General features: G+C 37.6%; 1 protein-coding gene across 2 annotated transcripts in view; it reads right to left on the reverse strand.

Annotated features, from left to right (window-relative positions):
• Positions 1-23,719, reverse strand: part of AFG1L (AFG1 like ATPase) — a 198,730-nt gene that overhangs the window by 34,798 nt on the left and 140,213 nt on the right. For both annotated transcript variants that reach the window (XR_008298422.1, XM_015084822.3), the window contains exons 10-11: positions 858-928; positions 501-601 (exon numbers count right to left, since the gene is read on the reverse strand). Coding sequence is in view for 1 of the 2 variants with exons in the window: in XM_015084822.3 (XP_014940308.3) it covers positions 501-601; positions 858-928 (172 nt within the window). In the remaining variant the exon portion in view is untranslated. The remainder of the gene's footprint in view (positions 1-500; positions 602-857; positions 929-23,719) is intronic.

A 23,719-nucleotide genomic window follows, 5' to 3' on the forward strand; every position in this document is an offset into this window, starting at 1 on the left:
ATAATATAGATGGCACAGTTATAGAAATTCACTTTCTTTGACCCTCACCCAAATAGGTCAGTCATGGCAATAACAGGTGGGCAATGGGACTGAGGGACAGAAATTCTTCTGTCCTACTTCCTTGGACCATGGTGGTATTACTTCATCTTCCTTGTTCCACATACTAATCTCACTTCAATTTAGAAAAAAAACACATAATTCTCTTATGTTTGACTTTTACAGAACATTCCTAAAAGTGATTTTTGTTTTGCTTCCAGCAACAGTTGATAGTTCTCTCTGTATTTCTAATTTTGCTTTAGCATCCCTCTAAGTACAAATTTTGAGCCAATATCTATAAAAGGGACATGGCATATACAGATGAGTATTTCCCTTAATGAGACTTTTAAATCAGTTCCGACTCTGTGAATGGTATTTTAAAATCTAAAACAGGCAGAGAGGAAAATATGAAGTATTTTAACATGTGAAAAGGCCAATGAGTCTGGACGTGTCTGGATACTTACTCTCTCACACAGCTCTTCAAATGTGCAGTCGGCAACAGTTCCACAGGCTTTATTCAGCCGCAGCTCTCTGCCTTGCACTTTTAGAATCCTTGGTCTAGTTACTATGGGAACATGAACAAAGACTCAATCTTGTCTGGATAATTACTATAAAATTCATCTCTTACAGATAGGAAATGCATAGCTTGATGAATAATAGCACATGATTCAACACATAAATTAGACAAAATGCTGATACAATGACTGCCACTTGAGCGTGGCATCAACCCATATACAGCAATGGAACTTATTAATTGGTCAGTGGAGATTGGGCATTGTGTTCTAAATGTATTCTCTTTCAAGAGAAATTAACTTACGTACAATCATTTTGTTTCTGAGCCAGCTCATCAAACAACTTATCCATGACAGCCTCCACATCAGCTTCACTTGTGCTACAGTGAAAAGAATAATAGAATATGAAATTAATAACACTTGAAGCCAACATCAAACAGCTGCCTGAGCCTGCTTAGCTTTTTGCCCATAAAGAAAGAGAACAGGATGTTATGCTCTAAATACAAACATTAGATTTAGAATACACTTAAAAGCAGAGAATATTAACTCTCAGGTAGATGATTCTGCCTTATTTGCATACACTGAAAGACTTCTGTGCTTCTGGCTGTTTCCAGTAATGAGACGATACAGGCAGAGTAAATCCATTAATACTATGTGTACACAATGAGAAGAAAGGCTTCTGGCTCTCTCTTGCATGCAAAACAAGAGCAAATAGACAAGGCAGTCAAGCATCCAGCAAAGTATCCTTTGAAATCTCTACTGAGAGGGTACATGTGAAATTAAATATTGAAGCTGCTTAAAAAAAAAAAAAAAAAATCAAGTCAAGCCACTGGCTGAGAGGATCAAACATCCAGAATTAAATGACCAGCTTCGAAATACCAACTTGATCTGCACATCAATAACTTTATCAGACTTCGAGTATAAGGACAATTATAGACCACACAGTTTCTCTCAAAAGTGTCCTTGTCAGAAATTCGAGAAAACTCTCCTTCTGAGATGCCTACCACTTGCCGGCTACTGGAAGTTAGTCTCATCAAAGAATCCTTTGTATTCTAATTACAAATCACCATATGGTTTAGGGAACTCACAAATACAAATGTGATAACACTATGGCCTTTTTTCCTGTCACTTTTTTTTTTAAAGAGAGATTTATAAATTAACTGTCCATAAAATAACCGGCAGAAAAAAAATAAATGCTGTTAAAAAAAAACTTCAAGTGCAAATATAAGTTTACGTCAACTCTACATACAACCTTATACAGGATAACTTGCCGATATGCTTAATTTTGACATACAAGTCACTCTTACCTAGGTGTGGAAGCAATTAAACTCAATTCTGGACATCATCTCAATAAAGTCTTACTGAAAACTAAAATGACAAATTATTTTTTCTTTAGATTAAGTTTAAACAAAATTAAACTCATTCCTTCCCTGAGATAATTATCAGATAGCAGGCATTTAACACACCAGCACCTAATTCTTCAACTGTTCTCCAGCAAATGCTTTTCAGACGCCCTTTGCATTTTGTTATGTTATTATTCAGTTATTATAAAGGATATGGAATTGTCACATTCCATGTAATAACCATTCCACCTGAAAGGATCTTAAAAACATCATCTGCAACGGTTAACTTTGCAGGGGAAATGCTATTTGACTTAAGTAAGGCCTTGTATGACATCTGAGTAGGGTAGTATTAAAATAATAAAATGGCACTACAGAAAGTGATTATAGAGACAAAAAAACAACTTTAAAGGTAGAAAGAAATCACACAAGCCAATGTAAATGTCAATGCCCACACCAAGCACATGTATGTTTAGATGGGTTTGCCAACATTATTCTTGAGAATTCATTTAGAATTGTCTCCACCTTGTAATGGGTGTAAACACAACAACTGTTGGAGAAGCCAAAGTACTTTTTAAGGGATATAGAGAAGGAGCAAAGCCAGACACCAAGGATATCTGCTGGCTTGTAGAAAGTTAACTTCTCCTTAGGATAGGCATGTTACTCAACAGAAGGGGAGAAATGAATTCTGAAAAATAACCAAGGCAGAACACGGTTACATTTCTAAAAGCATATTTGGTCAATAAATAATTGCTTGCAAATTTCATCAGGGGTGATTTCTGTTTTACTCTGCGCTCTAATATACTGTAACATTAGGGGCGCCTGGGTGGCGCAGTCAGTTAAGCGTCCGACTTCAGCCAGGTCACGATCTCGCGGTCCGTGAGTTCGAGCCCCGTGTCAGGCTCTGGGCTGATGGCTCAGAGCCTGGAGCCTGTTTCCGATTCTGTGTCTCCCTCTCTCTCTGCCCCTCCCCTGTTCATGCTCTGTCTCTCTCTGTCCCAAAAATAAATAAACGTTGAAAAAAAAAATAATAATATACTGTAACATTAAAATGAGGCTCACAAGACTTTAGCCAGGCCACATCTTCTACATCATCTATGAAATTACTATACATGATTTCACTATAAGTGAAATGGCACACTGTGTGTGAAATGTGAAATGTATATCATGTGAAATGATACAATTATTTTTATTATAGCAGTATCTTACAAAAACTCTATTATCATAAAAAGTTACTCAGAAATTATAACATGCAAAATAAAATTTTTTACTGCTATAGTGGCCTAAAAATAAATGTTCACAAAAGTAGTTCGTGTAATGTACAATTGAATAGATGGTTTTCCATCTAAGCCAATTTGTACTTGACCTCAGGGAGTGAGTTCTATTGACTGGCTGAAGGACAGGAACCTCAGCTTCATATTGTCTTAAAAACAGGAGGGGCTGGTATGCCTTTTTGGTTCTATTAGATGTATCTATGTGGACACAAAATAAATGAGGATGATATGAAAGAAATCCTTACCAGAAATAAACTTATTCATAATTCCTTAACAGATAACTTATAAGAAAACCTTAGTCTTCACCCTCAACCAGATCAGATTTCCCTACTTAAAAGGATGCATCAATCAGAGCTAACTTTGTTTCACGTTTTTATTTATTTTTGAGAGAGAGAGAGAGAGAGAGAGAGAGAGAGAGTAGAGGAGGGGCAGAGAGGGCGGGGGGACAGAAGATCTGAAGCAGGCTCTGTGCTGACAGCAGAGAGCCCAATGCCAGGCTAGAACTCACAAACCATGAGATCATGACCTAAGCTGAAGTCAGACGCTTAACTGACTGAGTCACCCAGGCACCCCAGAACTAACATTTTTTTTTAAGGATTAGAATTAGAGGGATGCCTGGGTGGTTCAGTCAGTTAAGTGTCCAACTCTTGGTTTCTGCTCAGGTCATGATCTCACGGTTGGTGGAATCAAGCCCCATGTTGGGCTCTGCATTGACAGCATAGAGCCTGCTTGAGATTCTCTTTCTCCCTCTCTCTCTCTGCCCCTCCCCCTGCTTGTGCGCTCTCTCTCTCTCTCTCTCAAAATAAATAAATAAACATTAAAAAAAAAGGATGAGAATTAGAAAAGTAAAAAGAGAAATTAAAACCTACCTATCCATATTAGTTTAAAAGATTCAGAGTTTTACTAATTATATAAGTTCATATCTGGTTTAAACATCTTGAATATGCTTTGTAATTCTAGTAAAAAAATTTAGATGATTCTGAACTATTTCAATGTGCCACACAGGGAAGAACAAAAGCTGTATTTATTGAGTAACTATTATGTAACAGTTAATTTACCTATACTACCCCCACCCTGCCATGCATGTAGTATGTGTTATTATCCCATTTTTACAGAGCAGAAAACTGACACTCAGAGAATTAAGTCACTTATCTAAGATCTTAAAACACAAAACTTTACAACAAAGTATTAGAAATAAAATAACAAAGTATTAGAAAACACAGTGGCAATATTTGTGGCATATTATTATCATAATAATAATTAATATAATACCCCAACAGAAAAACTGATAAAGGACCTGAACAGACAAATTGCATTAAAAAATAGCTCAATGGGGTACCTGGGTGGCTTAGTCAGTTGAGCATCCTACTCTTGATTTCAGCTCAGCTCATGATCTCACGGTTTGTGGATTCGAGCCCCGTGTTGGGCTCTGTGGTCGGGCTCTGTGCTGACAGTGTGGAGCCTGCTTGGTATCCTCTCTCTCTGGCTCCCTGCCCCTCCCCCACTCATGCTCACTCACAAGTGCTTGCATACACACCTTCTCTCTCAAAATAAATAAACTTAAAAAAAAATAGCTCAATGGGCAAGAAGCCTATGTAAAATCATTCATTCTTATTAGTGAAAACAAATGCAAAGTAAAATCATGAGACCTTATTCTTTTATCTAAATTGGCAGAGATAAGAAAAATACTAGAGCAAGCCTAGGTAAGGGGAAAACAGACCCTCTTCATTTACTGCTGGGAGGAGTATAAAATTGGTACAAGAGTTCAGGGCAACCAGATAATACATAATAAAAACATTAAAAACATGCAAACCATATCACACGGCTATTTCACTCATGAGAATTTCACCTATGGAAATAATAATGGTTAACAACTATAAGGTTGTTCATTGCGACACCGCTAACATCAAAACAGTGAAAACAAATAAACAAAGAAACTAACGTCCCACAATGAGGAATACACTCACACAATGAAATATTACGCAGTTTTTGAGTACAACTTTTTCCTCTTGTCCTGAAACTGCAATTAAGGTCCAAAGATGATGGCTAGAAGTGCTTAGTGCCCCCAAGTGTCTAAAGAGAACCACCAATGTACCACCAATGACTGGATCCAGACTCCTGCCCCCAGGGTTAAATAATGAAGAGAATCAGCCCTACTCCAAATGCTACCGTCTCTTCACCACACCACAGCATCTTTATAAGGAAGGGAAACGGGATCAGGAGTCATTGGTCTTTGTGTCTAGTATTTGTGATAAGACCCTTTTTCCTCCCTTCTTTCCCTTAGGACTTTTTCTCCTGGTTGGCTTCTAGTTTCATAGCATTGTGGTCAGAAAAGATGCATGCTATAGCTTCAATCTTTTTGAATTTTTTGAGGCTGGTTTTGTGGCCTAACGGGATCTATTCTAGAGAATGTTCCACATGCACTTGAAAGAATGTGTGTTCTGCTGTTTTAAGATGGAATGTTCCGAATATATCTGTTAAATTCATCTGGTCCAGTGTGACATTCAAAGCCACTGTTTCCTTGTTGATTTTGTTTAGATGATTGTCCATTGCTATAAGTGCCTTCTCCTTAGGAAAGAAGAGGATGATTTACCTTCTCTCAAAGACAAGTGATGGGGGGAAGGTTCTCTACAACAATCACTTGGAAAGATTAGGGTAGCCTGAAAGAAGAAAAATCTGGCATTGTTTGTTTGTTTGTTTGTTTGTATGAGTAGGACCTTGGTAGACTGAGAAATCAGAAGGTGGGAGATGGAGTGCTAAGCTAATAGGAAGCAAGCCAATTCTCACTAAAAACTCTCCAAAGGTTCAACGCTACTAGATATACTTGAAGATATCAGTCAGGCTGATATCTTCCAACAGGGGCACTGTTGGAAAATAAGACAAAGACAGTTCTTTAGACTCCCTGCCTTTACCGGGATAGCAAGATTCCTCTACCTCCTCCATTCCAGCTGAAACTGGTAAGTTTAGCATCTGGGTCAGTTTTAACAACGAAGAAAGGGGGAGAGACACCATACTGAAATCCTACATATTAAATAGCAAAACCAACAGTTCCTCCCTCTACAGCATCCAGAACCCTACCAGCCAAATTTCCACCCTAGGAAGTAGAAAGATTGGAGGAAACGCTCTGGAGGAAAATGAATAGTCAAAAGAAAGACTTGTAAGACAGTGACATCGGGAATTCTTCCATGGAAAAACCTGACTTGCCACCTTGTCTACCACTGTCCAGTGAGGCATACCAATCAATAACACCCTATCCATAATCAGCTTTTTAATGCTTCAATCTTAAGTGTGAATGGACAACCAAGTATTTCTAGGCATTTAAGGAAAACCTCTAAGATAGAAGATAAAGACCAAAATAAAGAAAGAGAAAAAAGGAGGAAACAAAGAAAAATACACTCTAATACACCTAGAGAGAAGAAGATATTATATCCATAGAGTAAAGAAGGATGCTGTAAACGGAAAGAACAATTAGCGCATATAAAAGAGTTCTAAATAGGACTGTTAAATAAAAAGTTCAGGAAAAGAATTGGAAGAAAAAGGTTGAAGTAATCTTCCAGAAAACTGAACAAAAGGAGTACAAAAAAACAGGAGACAGAGGAGAAAATAAAAGAATTAGAAAATAAATCCAGAAGGTCCAATATCTAACCAGGAGAAACTCCAAAACCTATGGAGAAAAAAAAGCAGCAGCACTGAAAAAATAAAAATAAAATTTCCTAGAACTGAAGAACATGCTTGTCTAAGTTGAAAGAGTCCAGGGGCACCTGGGTTGCTCAGTTGGTTGAACATCCGACTTTGGCTCAGGTCATGATCTCACTGTTCGTGAGTTTGAGTCCCTAACCCTTCACTGCTGTCAGCTCAGAGCCTGCTTTGGATCCTCTGCCCTCTCTCTCTCTCAAAAATAAACATTAAAAAAAAAAAAATCCTGTGAACACCGAGCACAAAGAATGGGGGAAAAGGCTCCATTCCAAGGCATATTACCATGAAACTTCAGAAACCAGGAATACAAAAAGAATATTCCAAAAACTTCAAAAGAAAAAACAGTTTAAATATAAAAGGTCAAGAAACTGATTTGTATCAATTCCCATCAAACTTTGCAACCGTAATAAGGGAAGCACAAAGATAATAGTATGCCATCTAAAATTTTCTAAAGGGAAATTATTGCCAAACTACCCATGCCCAGTCAAATTATTAATCAAGCAAAATAAAGATATTTTTGGACAGGTGATTTCTCAAAAAATCCATTTCCCACGCAGCCTTCTTTGTAAGATAGTAGAGGGTGTGCTCTCAGAAAAGCGAGAAGAGTTCTTGGTCCAGTAGAACAAAATAAGCACTTCCCCCAGTGACCCTCCTGCCCATGGCAGCTCTAAACTCTAGACAAAAGAGAAAATAGGTAATCTGAAAGCACTGGACAGTGAACAGAAGCAGGCAGATTCTGGAAAGAACTGACACTTGGGAAAAGGGAAAAACATGGGGTGAATTACCCATTTTACAACTTTCAGACTGAAGGCAGTAAAGTTAGGACTGCTCAGGGCAACTAAAACTCCAAAGAAAACCTGCAGTCCTTCTGGCATGGAGAACCAGAGGAGAGTTGAGGGTAACCACACAGGTGGAAAATCAGGGGGCATCCCCGCAAAAGCGTTTCCAATTCCTGAAATCATAAGTTATTATGTATTCATCACAATATTTTATGCATTTTCAAATAATGTGTGTCCATAATAATAAACAGTGAATCATTTTTCTGTACAGGGTTTTACTAAAAGCTTCAGTTTCCTGTAAAAAAAATGGCATAAAAATAAATTCATGACTTATCATGATTACAATATACTATGACATTTTTAGATATTTATACAGATTTACGTACATTTATATATTATAATATATTATGCTGTATATTTCACCAACATAAAAATGATCTCTACTGGATATGCACTTTTGATAGTAGAAAATATTAAAAGGAAACAACACAGGGGCACCTGCGTGGCTCAGTCGGTTGAGCATTCGACTTCAGCTCAGATCATGATCTCAGGGCTGGTGAGTTTGAGCCCCGCGTTGGGCTCTGTGCTGACAGCTCAGAGCCGGGAACGTGCTTCGGATTCTGTCTCCCTCTCTCTTTCTCTCTCTCTCGCTGCCTCTTTCTGCTCATGCTCTGTCTCTTTCCCTCTCAAAAATAAATAAACATTTAAAAATTTTTTAAAAAAGGAAACAACACAAAATAAATACAAAATAAAATTATTTTAAAAGTATCTCTAATATTTAATAGGTAAAAGATTTTTTTTAATTGAAGGTTTTTAAAACACATAGCATCTCTGATAGATGTGCTCTTTGCTGGTTGACAAATATTCCAGACATAGGAAAATGCCATTTTGCACTGATATTGATCAAATCATTATGAGTGTATCCTAAATTATTTTCAAGTTGGGTGTTAGGGTACCTATTGCTTTACATAAACTCATTTCCTTTATTAACATGTGTCTAGCTTCATTCATTCAATTTATCTACTTAAAAGCCCTATCCCCAAACACAGTCCCACTGGGGGTTAGGATTCACCCATGGATTTGGGGAGGACACAATCCAGTCCTGAACAATGCGCATTTGTGTAGCTTACAGTTCAGGACAACCATGAATAGCGCTATGTGAACATGCTAGCATGCGCCTTTTGGTAAACTTATGTGTACATGTCTGTTGGTTGTATAACTAGAATTGCTGCTCATAGGACATACCAATGTTCAGCTTGGTAAATATTGCCAGAACCTTTTCCAAAATGGTTATGGCAGTTTACTCTCTTATGGGCACATACAGAAAGTTCTACTTGTTCTTCATCCTTGCCTACACTTGGTTTTTTTTTTCCCATCTCTTCCATTGTAGTTGATTTTAGTGGACATGAATGATTTTAATGTAAGTTGCCTCAAATTATTTTTGGAAGTGGGTGGGGTTTAAAATACAAATATAATTAATCCAGTAGTTAATCCAGAAGCATTTGCTTAGTGAAATGTCATTATGATATACATAAAATTTAAAAACCATGCTTAAGGGGTGCCTGGGTGGCTCAGTTGATTGAGAGTCTGACTCTTGATTTCGGCTCACGTCATGATCCCAGGGTCACGGGATGGAGCCCTGTGTCAGGCTCCATGCTGAGTGTGGAGCCTGCTTAAGATTCTGTCTGTCTGTCTGTCTGTCTGTCTGTCTCCCTCCCTCCCTTCCTCTCTCCCTATCCCCCATTCACACTCTTTCTCTCTGAAATTAAAAAACAACAATTATTTTTAAAAACACTAAGATCTCTTGACTTTTTTAAGTAGGAAATTTCAAGAACATAACATTATTATAAAATTTCCCACCAGAGAAAATGACTTTAACCTCAAAATAGGAAAAGAAAGGTACTTATAATGGAGAAACACTGGAGTAATGGGAATGAGTCTATGACTCCATCTTACCTAACAATCTATCCTCAAAAATACAACCATGCCTGTGAAGCTCCAAAGAAGGAACAGGATCAGACAGTTTTCAAAAAATTAAGTGTTTGGGACACAAGACCTAATGTTGGCAATAGGTATATTCAGAAAACAAATGTACAAAAACTACTCAAGGATTTACGTTATACATAACTACAAACAGTGATTAAAATCAGACCTAAGTTACAAACATAATTAAAAGATATTCTACCCTAACCAGTCAAATTTGAAGAAGGTATAATACCTGGTAGTCAACAGCAGTTGCATGGAAAAGCTGCAGCCTAAAGATAGCACTAAATTAAATGATTTTTTTTCAGCGTAAAAGGTAAGCTAAATTCAGAGTTTTCTTTCAGGGCTACAAGAATATCATGTCACATAGCAAGGAAGAAAACTTTCTCTTCAGCTTCGTGTAGTTCAATTTTAACCACAAAGTGCCATGTCTTAAGAAAGAGTGACGGGTTGGGGCACCTGGATGTCTTAGTAGGTTAAGCATCCGACTCTTGATTTCGGCTCAAGTCATGATTTCACAGTTCGTGAATTCAAGTTCTGCATCAGGCTCTGTGCTGACAGTGCGGAGCCTGCTTGAGACTCATATTCTCTCTCTCTCTCTCTCTCTCTCTCTCTCTCTCTCTCTCTCTCTCTCCCCCTCCCTCCCTCCCTCCCTCTCTGCCACTCCCCTGCTCATGTTGTCTGTCTATGTCAAAATAAATAAAAACTTAATAAATAAATAAATAAACAAACAAATAAATAAAAGAGTGACTTGAGTAGCAAGAAAATGATCAGGAGAAAATGCAGAAATTAAGCTCAGGTGCTATGAATTGTATCCCTCCGGTAAAACAGACACATAAGCTTCTACAACTGAGTAGGGATAAAGAATTTAAGTGACTTCCTTCAATTCTAGGTAATTGCCCCACCAGTGGGATGCTACTGTATGCCAGCGTTTGGGGCAAATAGGATGCAAAACAGAAAATCTGCCCACAGATGATCAAAAGTCAGAGAATTAAAGTCATTTCTGAAGAAAAAGTAAAGTCATTCTTTTCAGATGATTTTTGGGGGGGGGGGGGGTGGAGTGTACACAGGGCCCAGGCAGAGCCCAGACTATTTTTCCTTTGTTCTATAACGCCCTGGTAAAATCCACCCATTTCATTGCTTCTGTCACTTTTTGTTAAGCGTGGAAACTGCAGTGGAGGGGCAGGTTTCTACTTTGTGCTAAGTAGTACTGCTGTGTCTTTAAGTCAGAAAAGCCCTGGAATCGACCACTGTTTCGTTGCCAGAAAATCTGGCATGAACTCCTACAGGAAACCTGTGAGTACAGTACCCTGGATTAAAAGCCTGATTGCTTTGGAAGTATGAGAACCATGATTTATTTTTCCATATTAAATTAGTAAACAGAAAGGAAAGCAATCAGTCATTCCAATTTTAAGAAAATTTCTGTAGCGGAAATCAGGCATTCAACAAAAAACTTGTAGAAATAGAACATGTCAAAAAAGACCTTACTATTGCTGGATCATTTGAAATTCTCAACTAAAATTCCAAAAGAAGTGGAGGTTTCTAGAAGAGGGTCACACATGAATTTAAATGGAAATTAATTTCTTCAAGAACCTCCCACTTCATTAGGATTGACTCAGAGGAACAGAATGCTACCCACACTTTGCCCCTTTATCCCCTTTTTAAAATCAACAGCTTGTTAGGGTATCAACAAGTAGAATAGGGTTGGCTTTCCTTGGTCCCTCTCTCTCCATGTTCTCTATTCCAGAGAGCCAAAGTTGATTCAACGAGGGAGAAATTTCCCCTTCCTCTAAGAGTTCTTGTGCCAAACTTCCCTGGCAGTGAGCCTTCTCACTCTACTGATTCCTTGTGTATTCATGCTGTACAGCTCTTTGTGCTCTTACCAAACATAATCTGGGGCTGGAGGCAGGTCTAAGATTAAGTTGGTTTATATTTGCCTTAATATAAAACAGACTTGGTTGCATTTCAAATCCTGTAGGTTTGTTTTACATAACGGAATCAGTTGTTAGAATGGATTTTGTCCTAGTATTTATCTTCTCAATCACTGAAAGGCTTAATTGACTGTTCAGAGATCCATTTCAATCTCTAAATTTCCCACCATTCTCACTCACCTGGAGAGTAACTTACCTGGTTCCATTAATCTTGACCTGTGTCTAATGCAGAAAGTGGGACCTAGCACCTTTTGCTCTCAAATTCCAGACTTTGACCCCCTCTTCTCAGCCCCAAACTCCATATAAAATTTCTACTAAATCTAAATATTGCATTTCCCCACAAATAAGTCAGTGGTATAACATGCAGACCTGCAACTTGGTAGATACAATAATATTTCCTTTTCATAAAATTTAAGAAAAGCTAGAATGACTGAAGATTACAAAAATAAATAAATAAAAACGAGGAAGAAGCTAGGGAGCAAAAAGCTCTGACTCCTCTTCAGGAGAAGAAAACGGTCCTATCCATCTGGGAAAGGGAGGACAAGGGAGTTTTAACAGTTAAAAAACTACATAGCAAGGAACTAAAGACCAAGGACTTTTGCCAGATCAGCTTTCCTAATGTTGAAGGCTGACCTTTATACACATGTAATCTATTTGAAGATGAAAGAAAAAAGAATATAAGAATTCTATGGAAACCTAAGAACTTTATTCTGTACTTTTACAGGTATAAGCATACATATAATTTACTCGTGTACACATTGTGTATATAGCTTATTTACACTTTACTAGATGAATACAGCCATATAGTTGAATACTTTGTCAGTGTGTTTAGCTGGAAATGGTGGGCCAGCTCTATTCTGGTCCTGTCTGGCCTGCGGAAAATAAACACTGTGATATGCTATTGTCAAATTACCATTCAATAAAAGAATGGAAGATAACAGTTACGCTGAGCTGACTGATGGAATCTGATACCGAAGTCTATACAAGATGAGCTTCTTTTGCTGCTATACCACTTTTTAGGAGGTATTTCAAATATTTCCAAATCTTTGAAATTGTTAATTCAGTACTCCCTAAGTTAATAAAAGATTAATAAATATTTAAGTGCACATCTAAATTATGTCAAAAAGGACAATTTTGTGATTTTAACAGACATAATAGCCTACCTATGTCCTACAGGATATAAAGCAGAAAGTTGTTGTTACTTACTAATATACAATTATAAGTTTATAATGTCACAGAGCCTTACTTATTCATAAAATATCAACAGGGGTTCTTATAAGAAAGATATTGTACATCTACTTTTGAGAACCGACTATATTCCTCCACCATAGAGCACTTTTTCCTACAGGTGGCCTGAGAATACAGACTTATTACCATTATTGGCCTTTTAATCTCAAAACATATAGTAGCATACAATGCTTCATTTTGAATTTGAGACATTTCAGTTTGATGAAACTTTATACTTCTCAGAGATAAATAGTTCTTCACTAAAAGAAATACAAAAAAAATAGTGAAAAAAATAAAAGATTAAAATTTACACTAAAAATATTCACTTAATGTAAAAACAGTAAAAGGAAGAACCAACAAACAAAAAAGGCATGAAACAAAGTAAAAGAGCAAGTGTAAATCCAACTATATCAATAATACTATAACTTGTGAATGGATTAAACAATTCAGTTGAAAGGCAGAGACTGTGGATGAATAAAAAGCAAGATCCAACAATATATTGTCTATATGAGGTATGCTTTAGGTTTCAATATGCAACTAGGTTGAAAGTAAAAACACAAGAAAAAAAAAACGTACCAACACAAAGAGCAACCACTACTAACATTAGACAACACAGACTTTATTTTTTTTTATTTTTTTTTTAACGTTCATTTATTTTTGAGACAGAGAGAGACAGAGCATGAACGGGGGAGGGGCAGAGAGAGAGGGAGACACAGAATCGGAAGCAGGCTCCAGGCTCTGAGCCATCAGCCCAGAGCCCGATGCGGGGCTCGAACTCACAGACTGCGAGATCGTGACCTGAGCTGAAGTCGGACGCTTAACCGACTGAGCCACCCAGGAGTCCTCAGACAACACAGACTTTAAAACAAAAAATGTGATTTGAGATTAAATAAACTTCAATACATAAGGATAAATATAACAATTACAAAAATATGCACCTAACAACTGAGCCCCAAAATACATGAGGCAAAAACTGACATAAGTGAAGAGAGAAATAGACAGTGTAGCATAATAGTTGGGAGACTTGAATATCCAACTTTTTTTCAACTTTTTAATTAAGATTTTATTTTTAAGTAATTTCTACACCCAATGTGGGGCTTGAATTTACAACCCCAAGATCAAGAGTCACATGATGTACAGAGTGGGCCAGCCTGGCACTCCCAACTTTCAATAAGAATACAACAATTAAGGAGAAGATCAAAGGAAATATAAAACTTAGAATACAACTGGGGTGCCTAGGTGGCTCAGTCAGTTAAGCGTCCAACTTTGGCCTAGGTCATCATCTTGCAGTTTGTGAGTTTGAGCCCCGTGTTAGGCTCTGTGGTGACAGTTCAGAGCCTGGAGCCTGCTTCAGATTCAGTGTGTGTCTCTCTCTCTGTCCCTCCCCTGTTCATTCTCTCTCTCTCTCTCTCTCTCTCTCTCTCTCTCTCAAAAATAAACATAAAAAAAAGAAAAACTTAGAATACAGTATACACTAACTAAACCTAACATACATCTATACAAACAATCCACTCAATTACAGCAGAATACACATTATTCTCAAGTGTATATGGCACATTCTGAAGGAAAGATCATATCCTAGGCCATAAAGCAAGCCTTAATAATTAAAAAAGGTTAAATTAGGGGCGCCTGGGTGGCTCAGTCAGTTAAATGTCAGACTTCAGCTCAGGTCACAATCTCACGGTTCATGGGTTCGAGCCCTGCATCAGGCTCTGTGCTGACAGCTCAGAGCCTGGAGCCTGCTTTCCATTCTGTGTCTCCCTCTCTCTCTGCCCCTCCCCTTCTCACACTCTGTCTCTCTCTCATGGCAATAAACATTTTAAAAAAATGTTTTAATTAGAAAAAAGAGATTAAATTATATGAAGTATGTTTTTCAATCACAATGGAGTAAATTAGAAATAACAGAAAGGTATTTTGGAATCACAAATATATGAAAATTAAACTGTACACTCCTAAATGAAACAAGTGGGGAAAAGAAACAGAAATCAAAAAGAAATTAGAAAATACTTTGGGGGCGCCTGGGTGGCTCAGTTGGTTAAGTGTCTGACTTACTCTAAACTCTGAAGCAACCACACACAAAAAAACCAAGCTAATATAAGATATAAAATGGAATCTTAAAAATAAAACAAGTCAGAAAAAGAGGTAAATGGGAAGAACAGAAAAAATAAATGGCATATTTAAACCCAACCATAGCAATAATCACATTAAATGTAAATGGTTTAAACAACCTCATTAAAGGAAGAGAATGTCAGGGCACCTGTGTGGCTCAGTCAAGCATGTGACTCTCGGTTTTGGTTCAGATCATGATCTCACAGGTTTGTGAGATCAAACCCCACATTGGGCTCTGCACTGACAGCATGGAGCCTGCTTGGGATTCTCTCTCTCTCTCTCTCTCTCTCTCTCTCTCTCTCTCTCTCTCTCTCCCTCTCTGCCCCTGCCCCACTTGTGCTCTCTCTTTCTCAAAAATACACATTAAAAAAAAAGAGAGAAAGAGAATGTCAGATTACATAAAAAATAAATTCCCTACCATGTATTGCTTACAAGAAACCATTTTAAGTATAATGAGACAGACAGGTTGCAAGACAAGGATGGGAAAAGATAGATCACATAAATGCTAATTTTAAAAAGCTGAAGTGGCTACACTGATACTAAGCATAGACTTCAGAGCAGGATTTATAGAATAGGCAATCAACTGCTGGTGGGAACGCAAACTGGTGCAGCCACTCTGGAAAACAGTATGGAGTTTCCTCAAAAAGGTAAAAATAGAACTACCCTATGACCCAGTAATTGCATTACTAGGTATTTATCCAAAGGATACAGGAGTGTTGATTTGAAGGGGCATATGCACCCCAGTGTTTATAGTAGCACTATCAACAATAGCCAAAGTACAGAAAGAGCCCAAATGTCCATAGACTGATGAATGGATAAATACCTGCACACACACACACACACACACACACACACACACACACACACACACACACAATGGAATATTACTCAGCAATCAAAAAGAATGAAATCTTGCCATTTGCAACAATGTGGATGGAACTAGAGTGTAATATGCTAAGCGAAATAAATCAGAGAAAGACAAACATAAGATTTCACTCATATGTGGAATTTAAGAAACAAAACAGATGACCATGGGGGAAGGGAAGCAAAAACAAGATAAAAAAAAAGAGAGGGAGGCAAACTATAAGAGACTCTTAAATACAGAGAACAAACCGAGGGTTCCTGGTGGGGTGTTGTGTGAGAGGATGGGATAGGATAAATGGATGAGAGGCATTAAGGAGGGCACTTGTTGGGATGAGCACTGGGTGTTAAATGTAAGCGATGAATCACTAAATTCTATTCCTGAAATCATAGTTACATATATGTTAACTAACTTGGATTAAAAAAAATCCTAATGTTATCATCTTTGTGGATGTTATATTTAGTATATATTACAGTAACTACTTTAATTGCTCTTACTGCTTTTTAAAATTAATAAATTAAAAAACATAAGTCAAAAAGAAACAAAAAACAAAACAAAAAAGAATTAGTTAGAATGGAGCACCAAATGTTGTATGAAGTGTTGAATCACTATATTGTACACCTGAAACTAATATTACACTGTATGTTAACTGGAATTTAAGTAAAAACTTTAAAAAAATAAAAAGAAAGGGGAAGGAGAAAAACAAAGAAAAGAAAAGGCAATCAACATATGTATAGAAAAATCATCAAATGTTTGAAAGCTAAACAACACATTTTAAAACAATCCATGGGTCAAAGAATAAATCACAAGGGAAAACAGGACATACTGAAATGTATGACATGCAATTAATATAGTACTCAGAAGAAAATTTATAGCATTAAGATGCTATATAAAAAGAGCAGGGGGTGCCTGGGTGGCTCAGTTGTTTAAGCAGTCAAGTCTTTGATTTTGGTTCAGGTCATGATCTCAAGGTTCATAAGATGAAGCCCTCCATAAGGCTCCGCGCTGACAGTGTGGAGCCTGCTTAGGATTCTTTCCTCCTCTCTCTCCGTCCCTCTCCCACTCATGCGCATATGCACACTCTCTCTCACTCTCAAAATAAATAATAAAAAACTGAAAAAAAAGGACAAAGTTTTAAAATCAAGGACTTAAATTTCTATCTTTAAAAACTAGAAAAAGAAAAGCAAATTAAATCCAAACTAAGCAGAATAAAATTAATAATAAAGAGAAGTGCCAAAATCAATGAAATAGAAAACAGAAAGCAATGGAGAAAAAAATCAATATAACAAAAGCTGTTTCTTTAGAATCAAAAGAATTAATAAAATTCCTGCCAGTATGATCAGAAAAGATAAGATTCTGTATCTTTAAAAAAAAAAAAACTTTATAATGGAAAATTTCACACATATACACATATAGAGAGAGTAGTATAATAAACTCAACATAAACAATCACCCACTCAACTCATAGCCAATGTTGTTTCATCTAAACCACTTCCCTCCCATAATTCTCTCACCCTGGATTATTCTGAAGCAAATCCCACACACTGTATTATTCTATCTGTAAATATTTTAGTTCATGAATATGATGACCTCATAAGTGTATAAACCGATATGTTCTGTGTTATCATGCTACAAAGGAATAAAGTTTAATCTGTAAACATCAAAAATGTCCCAACCATCTTCTTCCCTTCCCCAGGCTTAAGGATTAGCCACATCAATAATCTTAACCCCATGAAGGTAGTTTCTCTAACTGCCAGAGGGAGAAATTCTGTTCCTTACCCTTTAAGGAACAGATTTCGGGAAGGCCTAGTGTCTGGTCTTGATGAAGGATTAGAAACTGAGCTTTGATTCACACTGATTGACAGTGAACATTCAGGCATATCCTAGAGTTTGCACTTGGTCGCTGTACCTGGTGAGCAGCCTTGTACAATAGCCAGAGTCTCCACAACAGTCAGGATTCACCAGGAGGGTGTAAGCCTCCCTGCTTCCCACCCCCCCCCCCACCTACCAACCCAAGAATGACAAAGGTGACCTGATGGGATCTTTGTCCTTGTCAGCTACTGGGCCCTCACATGTCAGAAAAACTTACAACCTCAAATGAGAATATGCTATGTCATCCTCTGTTTTTGTGCAACTATCACCACATGGATATGTTTCTGTAGCCTTTGCCACTAAACAAATGTTATATTCTTGAACTATGTAGTGTTTTCCCTTCAATACTATCAATACTCCATTGTGACACCATGAAAACTAGTGTCGGAAGTAGGAATAATATGAATGTAGAAGACTCTAAAAGACACGTGAAGAGTATTCAGGGAACTAAAGGGAAAAGAATACAGTGGGCCCATATCTGGCACTGGACTATAAAAACTTACAGATGATGAGAGAAAAACTGTTTCAAAGAGGGATGTACACAGCCTGCTATTGGGACTCTGGGCAGTCAGGTACATGAAACTGAAACAAACTACAGTCTTAAAGGAAAGGAGCTAGACTTAACAGTTTTTACATTGCTTCTATTGGCAGATGTTTTCGAGGGTCTTCAGTGGGAACTGGAACAGGAAATGACTGGGTTGGTACTCTAACCTGGTAAGAAACACTAAGACTGACACTGTAAATTCCAATGTCCGGGACAGAGACACCTGGAATGGTAATGATGGGGAATGAGGAGAAGGTCCCAGGATGTCCTAGAGACTGTGAAGTACAAGGTGGCAACTTCCCAGACAGAAGAGAGCTCTCTGCCAAAATTGTAGGCATGAAAAGATATGACAACAGAGCTAAGAAATGTTTTCAGTTTTCACTGATCTGGTTCTCTCAGTTGAGGGAAGAATGTGTGTAGGGACGATCACAGGCAAGAAATATGAAGTTTTTAATTGCAGGGAAGTATGTTTTAACATGTGTGAGCACCAGTCTTTGTTTTCACAGACCCTTCTCCCTCAAACAGAGCTGTAACCTTAAAGCTGTGTGGTTTGGGGCGGCAAACTCTTTTTTTTTTTTTAATGTTCAAAATATATTCTCAAAAATTATTTTCTATTTGGGATAAATATTTCCCAAGCGGGAGATTAAGAGTACTTGAGTCATGAAATGTCTATTGGTAAAAGAAGAAACTTCTTTTCGAAATACGTTCAAAAGAAAGATAAATACATGTACTATATTAAGCCAGGTAAAAAATATGTGAATATTTGGGCTTTGCCTAAAAGTTGTAACATATTTTTCATCATTTCAATATGATCCATAGCTCCCATAAACATGAAAGTGAGATGGTTTTGAGACAATTTAATTAAAATATTAAATAAGTGAATAATGTGGCTAGATATAATTTCTAGAAGTGGTGGATGATTTGGTAGATAGGAGCCAAAAGAAATGAAGGGAGAAAGCCTAGCTTCTTTAAGGTTAAAAGTCTGGTTAATGTCCTCTATTGGGAGAAACGGTCCTCCACGGGTCTCTCACTCACCTGTACATTTTGCTAAGCACACCAAGAATGTGAGGCCCTGAACATTTCTCAAGGTTGTGTTTGGCACGAGAAACCTTAAGAAATGAGGCAATGTCTCCCTTGACACAAAAAACAGGCTTGCTTACTTCTGGCTATAACATGGTAGGTTCTCCAAGCTCAGAGTTCCTACTATAATACAGTTCACTGCCTAAACAGGTATTTATCTGGGCCCTTGGCAAAATTCTCCATGCTCCCCACAATGGGACTACAGGGCAAGGAGGGCACTAACCAACACACAACATGCTGTCTATGACACGGGCAGTAAAATCCTTTGTCTCTGAACCGGCCTCTAGTATCTTCTGTCAACATCCATGAAACCATACCAGGCAAACGTATTAGCCGTTAAGTAGGATAAAATCAAATTCCAGATCCGTTACTTTCTCCCCACCCCTTTTGGTTCAGTTTAGAGTCTTCTACTGAGGCCATGGCCTCTGTGCTGGGGGTGGGGTGTTTGTACGTGAGTGTGACAAAGATACGATGTTTGAATAGGAACCCACTCGCCACTCCCAACCCTAGTTTCTTCAACAGACTTAGAAAAAAGAATCTATACTACTCAGTTCCTGAATGAAAAAAGCAAAAGAGAGAAAGAATGAGGGAGTCGAACATGATCTGACCTTCTCTAGCCATGAAAAACCGTTAACTCCTCACAGAAGTGACAGCAAAATAGCCTGGGGCAGCATCCCATGTACCCCTCGGCAGTGGTGTTTCCTGTCTGAAAAGAGATGCTCGTTGCATATAAAAAATGATAACCTCACTGTCGCTAGCTCCTAAGCAGAGAGCTAATCTGAAGCACTAAAATTCTCTGGAAGGCATGGGATAGGGCCACCCTTGGTAAATACCAGGCAGTTCAAAAATATTACTGGCCTAAGCCCCCACCCAAATACAAACAGGAAGCCCAATGCTTAGTCGACCTGTTTGGATTTTGGCAGACCATATTCCACACATGGGATTCCTATTGAGCCCAATCCACCAAGTAACCAGGAAGAGAATGGCTTTGTGCTCATCTCTGGGGTAAGCATGCAATTCTCACACAATGAAAACTTGGGACAACCACAGGTGTTTTAATTTCTGCAAAAGTTCATATATCTGGACTCAGCTTCCTATCATTTGTAACTTGCTAAATTTAAAGTTTCTGAGTTTATTTTATAGAAGATTAAAAACTTCTTTGGATGGGTCCAAAACATCTGGAACTTATTTATAAAGGTACTGGAAGATTTCTACATTTAATGTGATATAAAACTACAACTGAAATAGATTACATACAAACACATAATGTCTTACAGGAATTAGTTCTTGTGTAACCCAGACAATATTATGAACCATAAAAAGTGTTCCATGTCAGGGGTGCCTGGGGGGCTCAGTCCGTTAAGCATCTGACTCTTGGTTTCAGCTCAGGTCATGATCTCATGGTTCGTGACTTTGAGCCCCACGACAGGATCTGCGCTGACAGAGCGGGGCCTGCTTGGTATTTTGTCTCCCTCTCTCTCTCTCTGCCCCTCCCCCACTTGTTCTCTATATTTCTATCAAAATAAATAAAAAATAAACTTAAAAACATATATATTAAAAAGTGTTCCATGTCAACTTTTGGGAAAGTTTTTAAAGTCTCTGGTAATTCTTGGTATTATGTGGATTGTGTTTGTTTGAGGACATTCTGAATCAGCTTTTTGAAAGTTAGACTAATAAAATACTGAATTAATGAATATTTCTATTCAATTAAAAATTATATATAGGATTTTGCTTGTATGAAATTCTGAGACAGTGCTTGGTGTTCCCCTGGAGGGAAGCTAGAATTCTGTTTTTCTTTTTAGGCAGTTGGGGGGCCAGTGAGATTGACAGAGGAGGAGTCTGAACTTGCATATATAGGAATGAGTACCAGATGTTCAGAGAGGGTAATAAAGAGAAACACATGCTATAATAGGACAATATATAGCATGGTACATTAAAAACCTGCTATGTGGGAACTAATTTGGATGTAAATTTTAAAAAATTAAAAATAAAATTAAAAAATAAGGAAAGAAAGAAAGAAAGAAAGAAAGAAAGAATTAAAAAAAAAAACAATTAAAAGAATTAAAAAAAGAATTAAAAAAACAAAATAAAAAAAACCTGTTATGTGGGAAATTAATAAGTTTCCCTATAAGAACAACATCAAAAGTGGGACGCCTGGGTGGCTCAGGTGGTTGAACATCCGACTTTGGCTCAGGTCATGATCTCACAGCTTATGGGTTCGAGTCCCATGTCAGGCTCTGTGTTGACAGGCTCAGAGCCTAGAGCTTGCTTCGGATTCTGTGTCTCCCTCTCTCTCTGCCCTTTCCCCACTCATGCTCTCTCTGTCTCTCAAAAATAAACATTAAAAAAAAATGTTTTTAATTAAAAGCAAAAAGGAACAAGATCAAAAGAAACCTAATTAAATCAGAAATGTTAACATGACCCTAGGAAATTTTCTTTTACTCTGTCATGAAAGAAGTACTACATAAGGGCTCATGTGAAACAATATAAATTACATTCCCAGCACCCTGTCTTGGTATCAAATATTATTCTCCCACTTCTGAGATGATTTTAATTCCTGATTCTCCTCAGGAACACATATCTGCCTTACCCTCTGAGTGAGGTGTGCCTCTAGACTCTTTATTTTTGGTTATCAGATTATGGTGAAGCCCTTTTGATAATAAATGCATGAACAAAATCTACCTTCCCTGAGGATTAAATGAATTTATATATTTTTAAGAAAGTTGATCCAGAGTTTCATTCCTGGACTCTGAGACATTGTTAGATATTGTTTTCCTCCAATGTATGTTTTAAGTACAAACCTGAATTTCATTGTGTTAAAACTGTATTTCATCAGGAAAAGGAAGAGGCAGCCTTAGAGAGAAGGTCAGAGAGACAATGGCCACACTCCAAATAAAAGCAGCTTTCCACCTCTTGTCAATTCCACCAAGACCTCTCTAGCATAAACAAATTTCATGATTTAGACTCTTACCTAAGGAATTTCCCATTAGGAAAATGCTTTAATTCTTCCACATAAGGATACATTTTGTAGGAAAACAGGGAACAAGGATTACCTCCTTTGAAAAAGAATGCAGAGAATAATACGATACTAATTTCTAAGTACCACACAATCTGGAATATCACGAAATAGATAGCAAGGAACTAGGGAAAGATTGCAAATATCAGAAAAATTTAAAAACCAGAAAACACAAACATGAAAGAAACAGAGGGGGAAAAAGGTCCAAGTTAAAGCAGAAAAAAAGTGCTGTTAAGAATTTTTAAAAATTATAAAGTACTTTAAAGACAAAGTACTTAAGGGCACATGAAGAACCTCCTATAATAATCATCAGAATCTGAATAATAAACTGAAATAGTTCCCCTTGGTACACTGTAAAGTATGCAATTTTAATTATGTGATTTTTCCAGCTAATTTCTACTTCAAAAACAGTAAAGTACTTCTGCTTACAAGGTGGCAGAGACAAGAACTTTTCTGAACCTCTCATATACACATTGTCATCAAAATTTAAATGAAGAGAAACATGCCTTTGAGTTAAATCACAATTACCCCTCAGACAGATCTGTTTTTTGAAAACCCATTATGTGCCAAACACTGGTGGCCTGCACTAAACAACACTTTATGTTTGTAAAGCAGTTGTCCCTTTTCGGGTTCTCACAAATGACATTTTAAAACCAAGTATTTGTGGGGCGCCTGGGTGGCTCAGTCGGTTAAGTGTCCGACTTCGGCTCAGGTCATGATCTCACAGTCTGTGGGTTCAAGCCCTGCATCGGGCTCTGTGCTGACAGCTCAGAGCCTGGATCCTGCTTCGGATTCTGTGTCTCCCTCTCTCTCTGACCCTCCCCCGTTCATTCTCTGTCTCTCTCTGTCTCAAAAATAAACATTAAAAAAACAAACAAACAAGTATTTGTGGGGCGCCTGGGTGGCTCAGTTGGTTAAGCGTCCGACTTCGGCTCAGGTCAAGATCTCACAGTTCGTGAGTTCAAGCCCGGCGTCGGGCTCTAGTGCTAACAGCTCAGAGCCTGGACCTGCTTCACATTTTGTGTCTCCCTCTCTCTCTCTGCCCCTTCCCTGCTCATGCTGTGTCTCTCTCTGTCTCAAAAATAAATAAACATTAAAAAAATTTAAAAATAATAATAAAAATAAAACCAAGTATTTGTTTCCCAGCATTAATAGCACATGCTGAATGCATCTATTATTATAAATTGCCCCTACTCAGGAAAGTCTTAGTTTTCAAAAGATAAAATATATCCTGATTTTACTTGTGTATATATGTTTTACATAGTTGTGCATGGAAGTCAATCAACAATGATAAATACAAACAGATTGCCCAACAAAATAAAACAACAATTTTTGGGGAAAAGAAATGGCACATTTGTCAGGAGATATCCACAAATAATTAATTACTTTCACACAATAAAGATGTTCTCTTAATACCAGAGTCTCATAAGAGGATTCTCATTACTTCCTAACCATCTGT

This window comes from Acinonyx jubatus, chromosome B2 (genome assembly GCF_027475565.1).
Source record: "Acinonyx jubatus isolate Ajub_Pintada_27869175 chromosome B2, VMU_Ajub_asm_v1.0, whole genome shotgun sequence".
Lineage (NCBI taxonomy): Eukaryota > Metazoa > Chordata > Mammalia > Carnivora > Felidae > Acinonyx > Acinonyx jubatus.